The sequence below is a fragment of the Prosopis cineraria genome, unplaced genomic scaffold (assembly GCF_029017545.1).
Source record: "Prosopis cineraria cultivar Desert tree isolate PC_DT_omini unplaced genomic scaffold, ASM2901754v1 PC5, whole genome shotgun sequence".
Lineage (NCBI taxonomy): Eukaryota > Viridiplantae > Streptophyta > Magnoliopsida > Fabales > Fabaceae > Prosopis > Prosopis cineraria.
The window spans coordinates 33297195-33312606 of record NW_026555336.1 but is presented as its reverse complement, the minus strand read 5'-3'; the positions used below and the strand labels follow the sequence as shown (position 1 = coordinate 33312606).

Here is a 15412-nt window from a genome sequence, read left to right as displayed (position 1 = left end):
TTATGATTATTGATTCAATAAAAACATAACATTTAAATAGCATTAAATATAAATTAATTCTGATATTAAGGATAGTAGAGAAAGAAAAGGTAAGAAATTACGTGTGCATTCTATTATAAAAATAAACTTAATTTAAAAAATGCCATACAAGATTTTATTTAAATTTCTTTGAGCATTTTAATTGGACAGACTACAAATGAGATGATGCGCTAGTCTACTTAAGTATTTCTCATTAGACACTTCCTATGACTGAAATATTGGCACCCTTTCATTAAATGGCAGTCCGTTTGAATTAACATTGGATAACATTGATTTAAATTATTGATTTTAAATATAATTAATCATGTTTTGTGCTAATTGGTTTATGAAATTGAATTATCAGATTTATTTTGAGTATGATTGAAAAAAAATAAAAATTATGTAAAACCATGATTTTAAGACAAATATATTCAAACAACTCTATTACATGCTAAAAGCTATTATGAATCCAAAATCATAGTTTTTTTTAGAAAAAATATCCGAAGAGCTCTTTCTTCTTTCGACTATTGGTAAAATATACTCGTCCATATAGCCCAAAAATTCTTTAAAAGGAAAGCCACGTTTATACCTTTACATAGCGTTTGAATTGATAGATTGTTTGAAAAATATATATATATATATATATATATTAAATCCTTTGTTTGATTAATGTAGAAAATTTTAAAGAAAGAAGAAGATGGGTTGACATTCGAAGTAAAAATAAAAAAAAATTAGGAATAACGAATTAAGTATAGTTTTTAACTGGTGAGAGATGAAAACAAGAGATGAGAATGGCAAGGAAATGTGAAATTATAAAAAAATTATAATAAGAAATGAATTTGATAAATTTTAGTTTATTCAATTCAAAGTTTTTATGTGTTCAAATGGGGGATTTGGCGCAAATTTTAAATTCCCATTAATCCAATTCCAACCATGCTTGCCTTGTTTCTCTTCATCCGGATTTATGGTTTGTTCATCAAATCTATTTTAGTAAAAGTGTATTTTTTTAAGTGGAGATTTTTCTTGATTCTTAATAATTTTGGCTCCTATGGGGAGAAAAGGTTGAAGCTAAGTTTATGAGATGGTACATGCAGTCGTAATTGGAAAGAACCTTCTGGCATGTTTTACCGCACGCATTTACTAATGCATTAAACTGAAGCGCTGTAAAATTAAATTTGATGAACAAGTAAACACAGAGACGTAAATATGTTTGATTGGACTCACATGTTTGTTATCAATACAATTAATTCTGATTTCCCATTTTGTACGGGATTTTATTCAATTAATAATATATCTACAACATATATTCAGTGTAAAGATAATAAAAATATGAAACACATATAAATGAGCTGCAGAGCTGGTACGTACAGTTACTTCGAATGGTTATCTCTATCAAGAAAAGAATAAATTATTCAAGTAATTATCATACTATCTCTTTGAATTGCAATATTCTACCGTGAAATTCAAATGGTGTAAGTACTGTAATGATAATACTGAAGCGTTATAAAATCTGATATAGTAGTGTATAAATATATACATATATATATATATATATATATTGTTTCACCGCTTTGAAATTCGCATTGGAATTATTTTCATATGCTTTGGAGATATCCGTAAAAAGGGTGGAGTATATAGTTTAAGTGTAGTGAAAATAAGTACTCCCTTTCAACTATAATATGAAGTATTGGAAGTATTGGTAATATTTTAAAAAAAATTAGTTAAAATTTTAATCTCTTAAATAATTTTGCATCTTTCTAGTTATACCTTCATTAAATATTTTATATAGTAAGTGCCTTGATAATGATAATTGAAATTACAATGCATCATTTTTTTAAAAAAAAAAGTGAAGTGGGAGTAGTATAGTTGAAAAAAAATTATAAAAATTATTTAATAACCTATATTCTGGATTAGACAAATCTTCTAAATGATGCCCTTGATTATGGTCCAAAAGATGTAAAGAAAGACAAAAAAAAAAACTTTAATGAAATTATGGAATGAAATCTTTTAGTTAACCTTATATTTAAAAATTTAGTTGTTGATAAAGCACGACAACATTGTATGTAATTAATGTACCCAACCTTATCTAATGTTGTTGTGCACTCCTCTAATCCTATATATAAAAAGTGACTATTTCACTAAAACTAAGAAAATGTAGTTACTCCCTTCGTCTTTATATATAAGATATTTTTTAAAAGTTTTTTTTATCCCTAAATATAAGAGGTGATGATAATATTTTTGAATAAGTAGATAATTTTACTCTTATCTTAAAAAATGAAATAGATCATTAATTGTCCCTACCACTACCATGATATTATTAGAGGTAAAACTAAAAAATTATTGTGTTTTTATATGAATTCAACTAAATAATAAACTTTTATCAGCATACAAGATTTAGTTAAAAATATAAGGACGGAGGGAGTAGATTATTAGACTATGGATATTATATATATATGTATATAGAAAATTTTCAATATATCTTTATTAAATGCATTATCATTAAAAATATTTTCTCTCTCCTATAATTTTTTGATTTCTACTCGCATAAAATTATGAAAGGATATATAAGATTGAAAGAAAATAATTAATAATCCACTTTTTTTATGTAAAAAAAATTATAAAAAGGATCATAATTTTTTTTTAAAAAAGAACTCATACATCTATAGGACTATTATGAGTATATCAAATATTCATCGCTTCCATAATTCTTCATCCAATCTTAGATACCGTAGATACGACTTCCTTTGTTGTCACCCATATTCATATGTGTAGTACTGATGTCAGATGAGTACTTCTTCGATTAGACCACATGCATGTTTTTTTCTTTTAGAAGGCCAAAATTCATGTCAGGGATACCGCGTAAACCATATATAGACAAAACCATGGACTACTGTGTGCAAATATGCATGCCAAAATGATAAGATATGAAACCCTACTCTGAAAGCAGAAATGTCAATGTACAATGTCTTTTATATGAGTACGACGAATATCGGTCAGATGGATTCTTTTTCTTCTGTCTATTTTCATTTATTTCTTTCTTTTTAACTGCACAGCTCTCGATAGCTCTTATATATAGGTATATAGACACTCACGCACGCCCACGTTATTGTATTACGTCACATATAGAAGAGAGATCGGGTACTTAATTATAACTTGAATCTTTCACCTGCTTTTCTTTCAACTTGCTCTAGCTTCGTCACTTATCTCTTCTGTCAGTCGAACTCTTCCTCACTCCCTTTCTCTTCAGCATTTTCCGGAGACCGTTTAAGGGTTTATATATATATATATATATAGATAGTCTCAATCTTCGCCACCGGCTTCCTTAATTTCAACTTTGATCCATCTGTTTCTTAGCTCACTCCGTCTCTTGTACTTATAGCTGATCTCTCTCTCTCTCTCTCTCGCGCCAGCAAGCATTTCCCAACTGGGAATTAAAGATGGTGAAGTCATCGAACTCATCGTCGCGCGGTGAGAAGGTAGGGTTGAAGAAAGGGCCATGGACTTCTGAGGAAGACCAGAAGCTCATGGCTTACATTCAGCAACATGGCCATGGAAGTTGGTTTTCCTTGCCTGCAAAAGCTGGTATGTACCTCATTCCCTCTCCAAATAATACACTACTGAATCTATTCCATCTTTAACCTTCTGGATCATCTGAGTCTCTCGGAAAGAAAAAATGTTTCTTCTTTTAATAAATCAGTAAATCAAACATTTGACTACTTGAATGACTATGTCATGAGTATAAGTTTATAGGAATTCATCCTAGAATACTAGCCTGCAGTTAGGGGGGAGAACCCTGTAGGATTGATGATAATGCTATCTCTTTGAGAGCCGGACATCCTGGATGGCTTTACTCTATAACATTTCCCCAACTTCTCTCTCTCTAGTTAGAACTCTTTATGAGTAGCTCTTTCTCTAATACCAACATTTTAATAAAAGCACCAATATCATGAACATAAATCTTAAAAAAGAATTTACATATCTCAAAAAATAGCCTGTTAGGAGATGGAACTCTTTAAACTGATGTAGGAACCATGACAGACCATTTTCTGGAGTTTTTGCATTGTGAAACAGTAGATGAAAACATAAGTAGATAATTAAATATTTATGTGTTAAATTAAGGGAAGATGAATGAATTGCATTTTATGTTTTGGAAACTAAAAGGACTCCAGAGATGTGGGAAGAGCTGCAGACTAAGATGGACTAATTATCTAAGGCCTGACATCAAACGAGGCAAGTTCAGCTCACAGGAAGACCAAACCATCATTCGACTTCATGCTTTTCTTGGAAACAGGTAAGTATCAAAACCCTTGTTTGTTTACAACAAATTTCTGTGTTTGAATTGATGGTCAACCATAATGATTCCATTTTCAATCCAGTTTCCTCAAAAAGCAAACATGATGAAGACAAGTTTACCTCCCTAAGTGTAATTCTCTTTTTTGTGTGTTTATAATAATGCACGTACGTACAATACAAGATGGTCAGCTATAGCACTTCACTTGCCAAAAAGAACAGACAATGAGATCAAGAATCACTGGAACACCCGCCTCAAGAAGAAGCTCCTTAGAATGGGCATAGATCCCACCACTCACAAACCCATAAACGACACCGTACACGGCCACTCAGCCAACCTTAACCATATGGCTCAGTGGGAAACTGCCCGGCTCCAAGCTGAAACCAGACTAGTCAAAGAATCCAAGCTGCAGCTTCAGATCAACCGGCTCGGCTCCTCATTCTCTTCCCAGCCTTCACCGACGACTCGACTTGTGCTCAACAAGATCGCAATGCCTCCATTCCTCGACGTGCTCAAGGCATGGCAGAATTCACGATCGCCATCCATGTCTTCAACTTCGACTACTACTCCAGATAACATCCCCATGTACGCCATGATGCTCGCCGCCGACGACAACCTCAAGTCACCGACGTCGACATTGTGCTTCCCGGACACCAATTTCCTCAACCCCAACACTACTAATGGTAATATGATAACCACCTTTGGGCTTATCAATGAAAGCTTACTTCCTTCTTCTTCCAACTGCACCAACACTGCTGGGGAGGGTGGAGCTATGAAAGAAGCGAACGACTACGGCAGTACTGAACCATGGGAAAACACGGTGGGAAGCTTGGAAGTCGGCAACATTATGGTGGCAGTGGAAGCATTCAGATCATCAAAAGGGCATAACTGTAATAATAATTCCATGGAAGGTCTTCAAGGTGACGATGTGTTGGTGTATGGAATCAATGAGAACTGGCCACAGCAAAACCTAGGAGTCTTAAATGATGGGGAAGGAGAGAGCGCCAACTTTGAGGAGAAGCATTATTGGGAAACCATTCTCAGCTTCGTCAATGATTTTCCCCGATCACCTGCTGCTTTCCCTGAGTTGTGATGCATAATGATGAAGCCAACCTCTATATTTATCATAATGGAGTACTATATTGTATTAAGGAGAATAGGTCTCAGTTAATTACCAATAAAGGCAAGGTAATATATTAGCGTCGTGATGTCATCCCATAACCACGCATGCTTATGTGGAGTATTTTGTATTTTCTTGAATATAACTAATTATTGCCTTGCCTCGGTGTAATAATTACTACCTTTTTCTGTCATAAAATATTACTAGTAATATGTATGACAATTGAGAACTAAACTGTATATAGAAATTAGATAATTAGCAATCTTATACTATTAAATTAAATCAAATGAATAATTAAAAGGATCAGATTGGATATAGAGAACTAAATGTATTGAGAGAGGATATGGAGAAGACCCAAATTCTGTGTTCTGCCATCTCCCGTCTCTTGTACTCAGCTGATAAAATACGTGATAGGATGTAAGTGGAAGTCAAGATTAAAACTCTCCTAATTAATAAACAAAATGATGTGAGTTCTTATTTTGGGTTTAGAGCTTTATGAATGATCATGATGCTTACATCACGATATATTTTTTCTTATGAACTTGTAACATCTTATAACTTAAGCTTGTTAATTAAGCAGATTTATAAATAGAAGTTGCAGTGAATGAAATGAGATGATAGAGGAGCGTAGGGGGTGGAGTTAAGAAGTTTGGTAGAATGTTTTATGGTGTGTGTAGGCATCACGCATGTGTGAACATTGCTCTGTAATTTCTGGATCGAACTGATGGCCAGACATTGCTCAGTTGAGAAGACGTACAGCAATTAAGGATTAAATTGAGCAAGATTCTGCTGACACCCCAATCTCTGATGCTTCTTCAGCTTTGTTCTCTTTTGGGGATAAGGAATCAAAGCCCTTTTTGTTTACATTCCTACTATTTTTTAACTATCCATCTCTTTGTAAACGTATTATCCGAAGGAACAGTGTTTTGCTGCTTGAGACTTTAACACTGTTTCATTTCATTCTGCGCTCCGCTCTGTGCGTGTCTCTTTTCTATTTATCTTAGGTTGTAATACATTAGAAGTATCGATATCTCATATACTCTCTCCATTAAAAAATACATAGGCATTTTTTATAAGGTAAGATGTTAAAAAATATTTGGTATTTTGGATCTTTTAAGGTGCAATTAATGAATTTTTGTTCAAAAATACCCTTAACTAAGAATATAATTAACAAGGTTTTTTAATTAAGACACCCTATTTTTTTTTGGCAATTAAAAAGCAAGCATCACCTTGAGAATAAAACAACACCGAAAATTAAAATAGGACAACTCCTAAATTACAATGAAACAGGTGGCAAATGTTGCCTATATATCTTTCCAAAAAATATGAGCACACCTCAGCAGTACATCCTTCACCGGCTCCACATTGAAATTGCTGGCGTAAGCTTCACGAGCTAGATAGTAAGCACATCGAATTGTTGTTCTAGGTAAGTAAATAATCCTAGCTTCCCATTGATCATAAAGAGCCCTTCTAATCTCTGTTATCTCTTCCTTGAATGGATGGTCAGGAGAGCTGTCCCTTAGTAGGAGGTTGACCACATCAAGTAGATTTATGTGGAGGTGAATCTTGGATAGTCCCAACATTTTGCTTAATTCCAATCCAATTTTAACAGCTAAAAGCTCAGTTGCAGGAGAACCTAGGCATCCCAATTATTTTCTTAAAACCCATAATCCAGGCACCTATAGCATTCCTTATAACTCCACCACATGCGACATGATTCTATTCCCATTCCAATGCGTCCACGTCCACTCTCATTGTATCCAAAGGTGGAGGTGTCCAGTTAGGTATTTGATGATCCATGGTGACAAAAATCTTATGTAAAATCTTATGTTTCCACGTATCAGTTGCCATTTCTTCTGCTAGAAGGTATTGCACTACTACAAAATAGATTTTTCACGTCACATTTTTAAGCATTTTCACATCACAATTGAAGGGGACATCATACTGGGCAACTTAGAATAATGGCTTATCCACATTGCAAAGGCCTATGACGTGGAATATCATAAACCACATCTCTTTTAATAATAAGTGAGGTGGTTTCTACAAAATCTACGTCCCCTTTTATAGGTGGTGAACGTGGTTTATAAAGAAACCACATCCCCCTCTAATAAGAGGGATGTGGTTTCTCATCTGGATTCACAAACCACGTCCCTTTCTACCTATAGGGGGACGTGGTTTTTAAAATTTTTTATATATATAATTTATATTTACTTTACAATTAAAATAGAATATGCCAAAATATGTCATAGAAACAGCCAATTCATATAGCAAAAGTCTAATAAATAGCAATTCATTTACAACTATTTATACACTATCACAACAAAATATACCAAATGTAATGGAAAAACAAAACGATTGCACCTATAATTATATAATTATCTAAAATAATAAGTACATACTTTCATAGGCTCAAACAAAATTTAAGCATCATAATATCATATACATCATATAAAACTAAAATTAATTGATCACATTTTAGGTCAAAACAAAAATCACATTCTTGCATGAGACCTGTTCAAGAAAATAAAAAAAACAAGGAAAAAAAAATACCTGGAGAGAAGAGAAGAGGTCCGTAGTCGTGAGTGGTTGGGCTTCTTCATCCATAGAGCTGCCAAGAGAGATAGAGGCAATAAGAAAGCTGGAGCTGGGAGATGAGAGATAGAGAGCAAGGGAGGGAGCTGAGAGATGAGAGATAGAGACAGGGAGAGATGAGAGAGAGAGAGTGAGGGAAGGAGCTAAGAAAAGAGAGACAGAGACAAGAAATGAGGGAGCTGGGACAGAGATAGAGAAAAGAGATGAGAGACCTGAGACAAGAAAGGGAGCTGCGAGGGAGATAGAGATAGAGCACAGGGAGCTGACACACTAGTTTTGAAAAATGAAAAAGTGAGTGTGCACGGAGTCTAAAATTTCAACATATTATACGTTCCCCTTCTAGAAGGGGGATATGGATTTGAGAATCCACATCCCCCCAGGGGGAGGGAAAGTGGATTTAAGAATCCACGTCCCCCTCTCAGTTATAGGACGTGGATTCTTTAGAATCCACATCCTCCAGGGGGGACGGGACGTGGATTGTTTAGAATCCATGTCCCCCTCCCAGTTGGGGGACATAGATTCTAAAGAATCTATTTCACCTAGCTTTTAGGGACGTAGATTCTTAAATTTACTTCCCTCTCCTATCTATGTGATGTTGATTTGTTTTTTTAAGTCCCATTTTTAAAATGGAATGTGAATTAGGGTAGTAGAAAAGCCTTTTTGTAGTAGTGTTGACAGTTATGGATGATTTCCTTAGCCATTTTGCTTTGCCCCTCAAATAGTTATTGGTATTTTGCAACTAAATCATCCAACAAGTGAAACTGAAAATTCTAGTCCATAAGTAATTCTTTACATATCTTTTTAAGAGAGAAAAAACATCCAAAAACATTAGGGTTAATCAAAGATTGCCACATCTCTCTAGCTCTTTTATAATCACAAAGTGTATGAAGGACACTCTCCTCATAATTACACTCAAAAGGGTAGTGGCTTGTGTTTGATAGCCCTCTCTTGGCTTTGAATGAGTTAGTAACTATTCTCTCATGAGAAGCTTGCCAAAGGAACATTTTCACCTTTTAGGTACTTGCCACTTCTATAGATTCTTCCAAAAATAGTTGTCTTTAGTCTCAACTCTATGAGAAATGAAGTTATAGGCTAACTTGACTGAAAAATGTCCATCTGAGGAAGCTGTCTAATACTACTCATCCTCCCTACTATTGCTCAGAGGTTTGATTTTGTTTAGTTATTCAACTACCCAAGAAGGAAAAAATAGATTCCATCTATTTATGTCCCACATACCATTAGATAGTACAAAATCATGGACAAAGACACTTTTCTCAATTAGATGAATATTTTGTCAGCAAGATAGAATAATGGCTAATCCAAATGACTCTATTTGTCCTTCCAAAATTTTGCATTATTGCCACTGTCTACTTTCCTCCCCAATCCTTTCTCAAAAAGATCTTAAACCTGTGTTATAGCTTTCCATACCATCGATGAATTTTACTGCTTTGTAATCTTAAGTAGCTTATAATCCCCACAACAATATTTGGCTTTAAGAATTTTCACCCAGAGTTTATCCTTGTTAGTTAGTAGGCTCTAGTATAACTTCATAATGAATGCTTTGTTTTGACAAGCTAGATTTTTTATACCGAGACATCTAGAAGCCTTACTACGTGAGATAATATCCCAGACTATCATATCCATTTTTTGAATATCCTTATCCTTACTCCAAGAAAAAAGTGCCTACTAACCTGCTCTAGTTCCTTGATTATGCCATTAGGAAGAAGAGTTGACTGCATTTGATAGGCTGGTAGAGTAGACAACATAGATTTAATAAGAACCATTCTACCTACTTTATTGATGAATTTACCCTTTTAGGATGACAAACTCTTCTTGATTCTTTGAACCATTGGGTTGAAAGTTGTTTTAGTGACTCTAGAGTGGATGAGTGGCACACTTAAGTACTTTCCTAACTCTATAGTAATTCCAATGCCCAGTTTTTGACTCTTTTCCATTACCCTATTAAAATGAATATTCTTGGAGAAGAAGGCATTAGATTTGGCAAGATTAATTTTATGTCTAGAGAAGGTACAAAATTGTAGCATAATTTGTCGCATTTCCTCAATCTGGTCATTTGAAGCTTCACTAAACAAGATAAGATCATTAGCAGAGAAAAGATGGGACACACATGGTCTCGCTGATCTAATTTTGAGCTGTTTCCATCTATACCGCTTACATTGAGATTGAATAAGTTGACTTAGCCTTTCTATATAGGCACAAAACAAACAAATATGGACTTAGAGGATGACCGTGGCAAACACCCTTGGTAAGAGAAAAGACCAAGCTATATTCTCTATTCCATAACCGTCGCATCTAAGCTGTACAAGTACATGCCGTGATAATTCCTATGAATTGGCTAAAAAGGGTTAAGCCAACAAGAGTCTACTCTAAAAATCCCCAATCCAGTCGGTCGTATGCTTTTTCTATGTCAACCTTAATTGCCATATGGCATTTTTAACTTGTTGCAGTCCTCATAATTGATGGCATCTTGAGTAATAATAATGTTGTCATAGTTAGTGAGATCTAAGATAAAACTACATTGTTGTGGCCTGACTAACTTGTTCATGAAAGGTTGAAAACGATCAGCTAATAGCTTGGTGATTATTTTAAATCTAACATTACATAGTGAAATAAGGTGCATGTCTTTGAGAGAAATAGGGTTTTCAATCTTCAGGATAAGTACAATGTTTGTTTGATTAACCATATTGAATAATAGTAAATATAGAAAGAGTGTGTAATTTTAAAGACATTTTATTAATTCATTGAAAGTATAATTTGATTAAAAGTGCCTTATAATATTAAATGCATGGGGTTATTTCTTTTGTGGAACTATTTCTTTTCTTTTTTTTTTGTTTTTCAACTGCACCATTGAATGATTAAAAAATGCTTGATCAAGACATATATTTTTTTATTTTTAAATTAAATTATTATATTTATATTCATTGATGCTATTTTATTTTCATTGAAAAAGAGATAAACAAACAATGAGAGATTGAATATAGTGAAAGAAACTAATTTCTCACAATATAATAAATTAAGATTTAAATTTTTTATGGGAGAGGTTTTCATATTTAACACTCGATCTCAAACATATCATCATAGCTCCCAATACATAACCACTTTTGTGCGATGTAAAATGAAAGAAAAATAGATCGGCATATTGTAAAACATGGCTAGGAATAAAATCTTTTTGTCATCACACACACGATAATCTTTGTTTTTACTTGTTTGGTTCAATATTGTAGGAATTTTTTTTAAAAAATATCATGTTTGAAAATAGGATAAAATTTATATAATTAACCTTATATATTTAATATGCTTTTATCGAATCAAATTAAAATAAGTGGGTTTTAATGTGTTAAATTATTGACAACAAAAGTTTGTTATAGAATAAATAATGTACAAAAAATTCACATGTATTGATGTAATTGGAAATAAGCACCTTAAAAAACATAAGTCATTCAGGGTCTTTTACTTTCAACATGCAATTAATAAGATTTTCTAAAAATATCCCAAATTAAGGGCGTGATTAATAAAATTTTTTAGTATAAATACTCTATTAAATAAGATTAAACATAGAAAGAGATCATAATTTTAAACAAAATTAAACAACTCATTAAAAATAAAATTCAATCAAAAGTGCCTTATAATATTAAAGATAGAATGAGAGTGTGCTTCAATGTGAACATGTTATAATATTACGCGTACATTTTGAAGAGAAGGATCTAGATTAAATAGTGTTAAGATTCACAATTTTTTTTTAATTACATACACTGTGTCACTAAGGGCAATCAAAAAGACAAAGGGCAAACATTGAATGCCAGGGCAGAGGTGATATGATAATTACTCTGTTTACGGCTTGGATTTATTGATAGCAACTGTGCCATGCATCCTCCATAAATCCTTCTCTGACTCTCTCAACGTAGTCACTTCAATTTCACACCCAACTCGCTAGCTACTCCGCTCTTGAATATCCTATCTATTATAATATTTCAACAAAATTTCAAAAAGATTAAGTGGGGTTAAAATTGTCCCTAAATTATTCGTGCATGTGCTGATGGTATTTTAAATTCATTTACGTTATAATTCCCCTTTTAATATTTAAAAACAATATAGTGTTATTCCTACCATTAATAATGGCAAACTTTGACTGTTAAATTAGTTTTGTTACATCGAAATGTTCCAATTCATTGTCATTTCATCATTGTCTCCAATTTAATTGTTGGTCTAGCTAGTTGAATCAATAACAAACCCAAAAATTTTAAACCGTGGTTGGCATTGCACACTGACATATATAAAAATATATTAAAAGGTAATATTATCAATCACCAGGACAATTAATACATACGTAAAGAGGGGCAACTAATATATATATATGTATATATATATTAAAAGATATTGAAAAGTTTCTGGGAGTAACTGTCCAAACCACATGGTGAATGGATCCATCCCTGGGTTCAATCATGAAAACCAAAAATAGTTGTCTTTTCAATTTAACGTTCAATTCGATTTTTAGAACATTGATATGGTTATATGTGTACATAGGATAAAACTATAATAAATAAGGATGAGCAAACCGCCCGCTAGCCCAATGTACTTGCTCGCGCCAATTAATTTAGGCTAGCCCGACCCATAAAAAATGGGTCTAAATTAAACGAACAAGCATATATACTAATACTATTGGAATATCTATTACAGATTTTTATTAATTAATAAACTCAGAATAGATTGATTTTTATAATTTTGTGTGGATCATGATAGATGAATCATACAAGTAAACTTAATGGGTAAAAGCCTAGCTTACAATCATATAACAGTTAGTTATTCCTTACCTCTTAACTAACTAAGCCAAAGATATTAAAGAATGAATTAATTAATTTAATTATTAACATAGTTACTGATATGACTAATATAATGCCATCAGTCAACAACGAAAATGCATGTCTCTTTTCCACTTTTTCTGTTATCTTTGTACTCTCTAAACATTGTGGGAGTTTAGTAGATCATGAGTTTGCCGACACTAGTGAGATAATCAAGGAGTCACAACCAACATTCATGGATTTTTCAGATGCGTATGTTAATTTCTCATTTACTGAAGTCATATACACTGATATACTAATTTCAACGTATACAGCATGGGCTACAGGTCAAGCTAGCCTTGACCTTCTTGTATATATATTATTTAGTTCTTCCCTTCAGGCCTCTCAAATATGCGAGTGAAAATGAGCTGGTTACGAGTATAGGCTAGCTTGTGCTTATTTTGTCCTATATAGGTGAGCTACGAGCAACTTCTAATTATTTCTAAAACTAAATCCCGCCCATTGCTCAACCTTAAATATAAAATGTGGCCTTAAAGAGACTTTCAAGACTTGATCCATCCCAGATAGAATGACGTCGAGGAGATTAAATGACGTCGTTCGGTGCGTGGATTATACGACGGCATTTCGTGCATGGAATGCATTTCCCCTCCCAAACCCTTTACAGGCTCGCCAATTAAACGGTTGTCCGTGTCTCCCATATTTCTAATCCATCAAGTTGTTCAGCCCTTAAGTTTTCTTCTTCTAGAGATGAGAAAGGCAATATAAACCTCTTCTTTCTTTCTTTCTTTTTAAATGGTAGCTGATGGTTAAACAACCAAGCACTCTCAAATAAAAAGAATATTTGATCCAAAAAGAAATTGTAATGAGAATAGGGGTTAGCTCGAATAACTTCTTATTACAAGAGTCAAGTTGAGTTGAAAAAAAATAATCTAAATAAAAATAATGGCCCAAATCAAATAATATGTGAATTAAATAAGTCAACATTAATAGGTTAGGTTTAACCTATTAAACTCATATTATTTATAAAAAATAAAAAATGAGAAATGGAGAGAGTTTTGGCAACACAACCTCACAAAACAAGCATATTTGGAATGGATCAATCTTATGCATTTATGATGTGAATTTTTGTTTACTTATATGGATGAAATATCATATCAAAACTTATCATTTAGATTTAATTTTTAAAAATAATTCATGCAAAAAAATTAAATGGATCAGTAAGTTGACCCCCTTTTTTTAATGAAAATTAAGTTGACCCATTTAATTCACAAATCCACAAGGGTTTGATTGAATTTTTTTCAGCCCATTCAAAAATATATTGAATTTATCCTAACTCATATTTTTCTCAACTCATATAGCCAACCCATATAATTTAATTTAACCCATATTTTCAAGTGCCAGTAGAAGCAAAGAAACAAAAAGATTAAAAGAGGTTTATCTGTATTTAAAGAGGTTTTCTAGATTTTCCCCCTCCACTTTTGTTCTGAACTCTCACGCATCGCGCATAGTTGGGGTGATTCTTTCCATCATTATTATAAAATATAATATAATAGAAGAACATGGTGTCCTCATCCCCTCGAAATGAATTGAAAGCAAGATATTCCCACGAACCATAGCCCAATATCATCACAACTTGCGGAGTATGAAATCTACCAAGTACATCTTGGGATTGGGAGCATTTAATGTGTCATTTTTTAATATTCATTGTAATGTTTCAAATTCTCAATTTTGTTTTTATTTTTCTTTGAATCATTGAATTCTATTTAGAATAAGAAACATTTAGATATCTTGAAGTGTGACGATTTTTATTTTTTATGATTTTTTGAAAATAAAAGTATATAATTCTAATATTTTTCTTTAAAAAATTATAGAAAATACATATCTTCACCATTTTAAAATTTCAAGATATCTAAATATCTCTTATTTTAAGTAGAATCCATTATCCAATGATCTAAAGAAAAAAAAATTGAGAATTTAGGACATTATAATAGATATTAGAGAAAGGCACATTAGAGGCCCCTAACCCATACATTTGAGGTAAGAGATTTTTTTTTCATGTTGAAAATGAAGGAAATGCACTGGATCTTATTTTAAAAGTTTTAAATTTAGTCAACAGTAACACACATGATCTCAGATACTAGGTCTTGACGACAAACAGGAAGGTGATGAGGAACAGAACATTGCATGATATATTAGATCTCCACTGATGAACTAATGCTCGTATAAGACCAATTAAGACGCTTTTTTTTTTTGAAAAAGATGTTTTAGTTTCAAATCAATCAATATATTATTTAAAAAAAATTGTTGCTTCTTGAGTTTTATTATTCAATAAAACATTCCTTCACTTTCCTCAACTCTCTGTAACTTCCAAAGGCAACATCTGAGTATTATTCTAATTCCTTAATAAAGAATGACGTGTGGTTTTTTTCCTTGAAAATAAGAAGATAGACTTTTTCAGTTTTCCAAGAGGTAATTCTCCCATTATAACTACAATTATAATTATTATTGTATTAAAAATGTGATCACAAACGCTTGAAAATGCTAAACCAAATAACTAATATTTTTCATGCT

The 15412-nt window shown here is 32.6% G+C and overlaps 1 protein-coding gene across 1 annotated transcript; it reads left to right on the top strand.

Annotated features, from left to right (window-relative positions):
* Window positions 1-3455: 3455 nt before the first annotated feature.
* On the top strand, window positions 3456-5402 carry LOC129310847 (transcription factor MYB106-like). The gene is made up of 4 exons (XM_054952755.1): window positions 3456-3600; window positions 4180-4309; window positions 4493-4781; window positions 4836-5402. Exons 1-4 carry the CDS (start codon window positions 3456-3458, stop codon window positions 5400-5402), a joined length of 1131 nt encoding a protein of 376 aa, XP_054808730.1.
* Window positions 5403-15412: the final 10010 nt, after the last annotated feature.

Bases quoted from the DNA above. Each gene is read 5' to 3' on its own strand.
- LOC129310847 (XM_054952755.1), top strand. From the start codon at position 3,456: ATGGTGAAGTCATCGAACTCATCGTCGCGCGGTGAGAAGGTAGGGTTG. The intron at 3,601-4,179 runs GTATGTACCTCA...GGAAACTAAAAG, and splicing joins TTCCTTGCCTGCAAAAGCTG to GACTCCAGAGATGTGGGAAG. The intron at 4,782-4,835 runs GTGCTCAACAAG...AAGGCATGGCAG, and splicing joins CTTCACCGACGACTCGACTT to AATTCACGATCGCCATCCAT.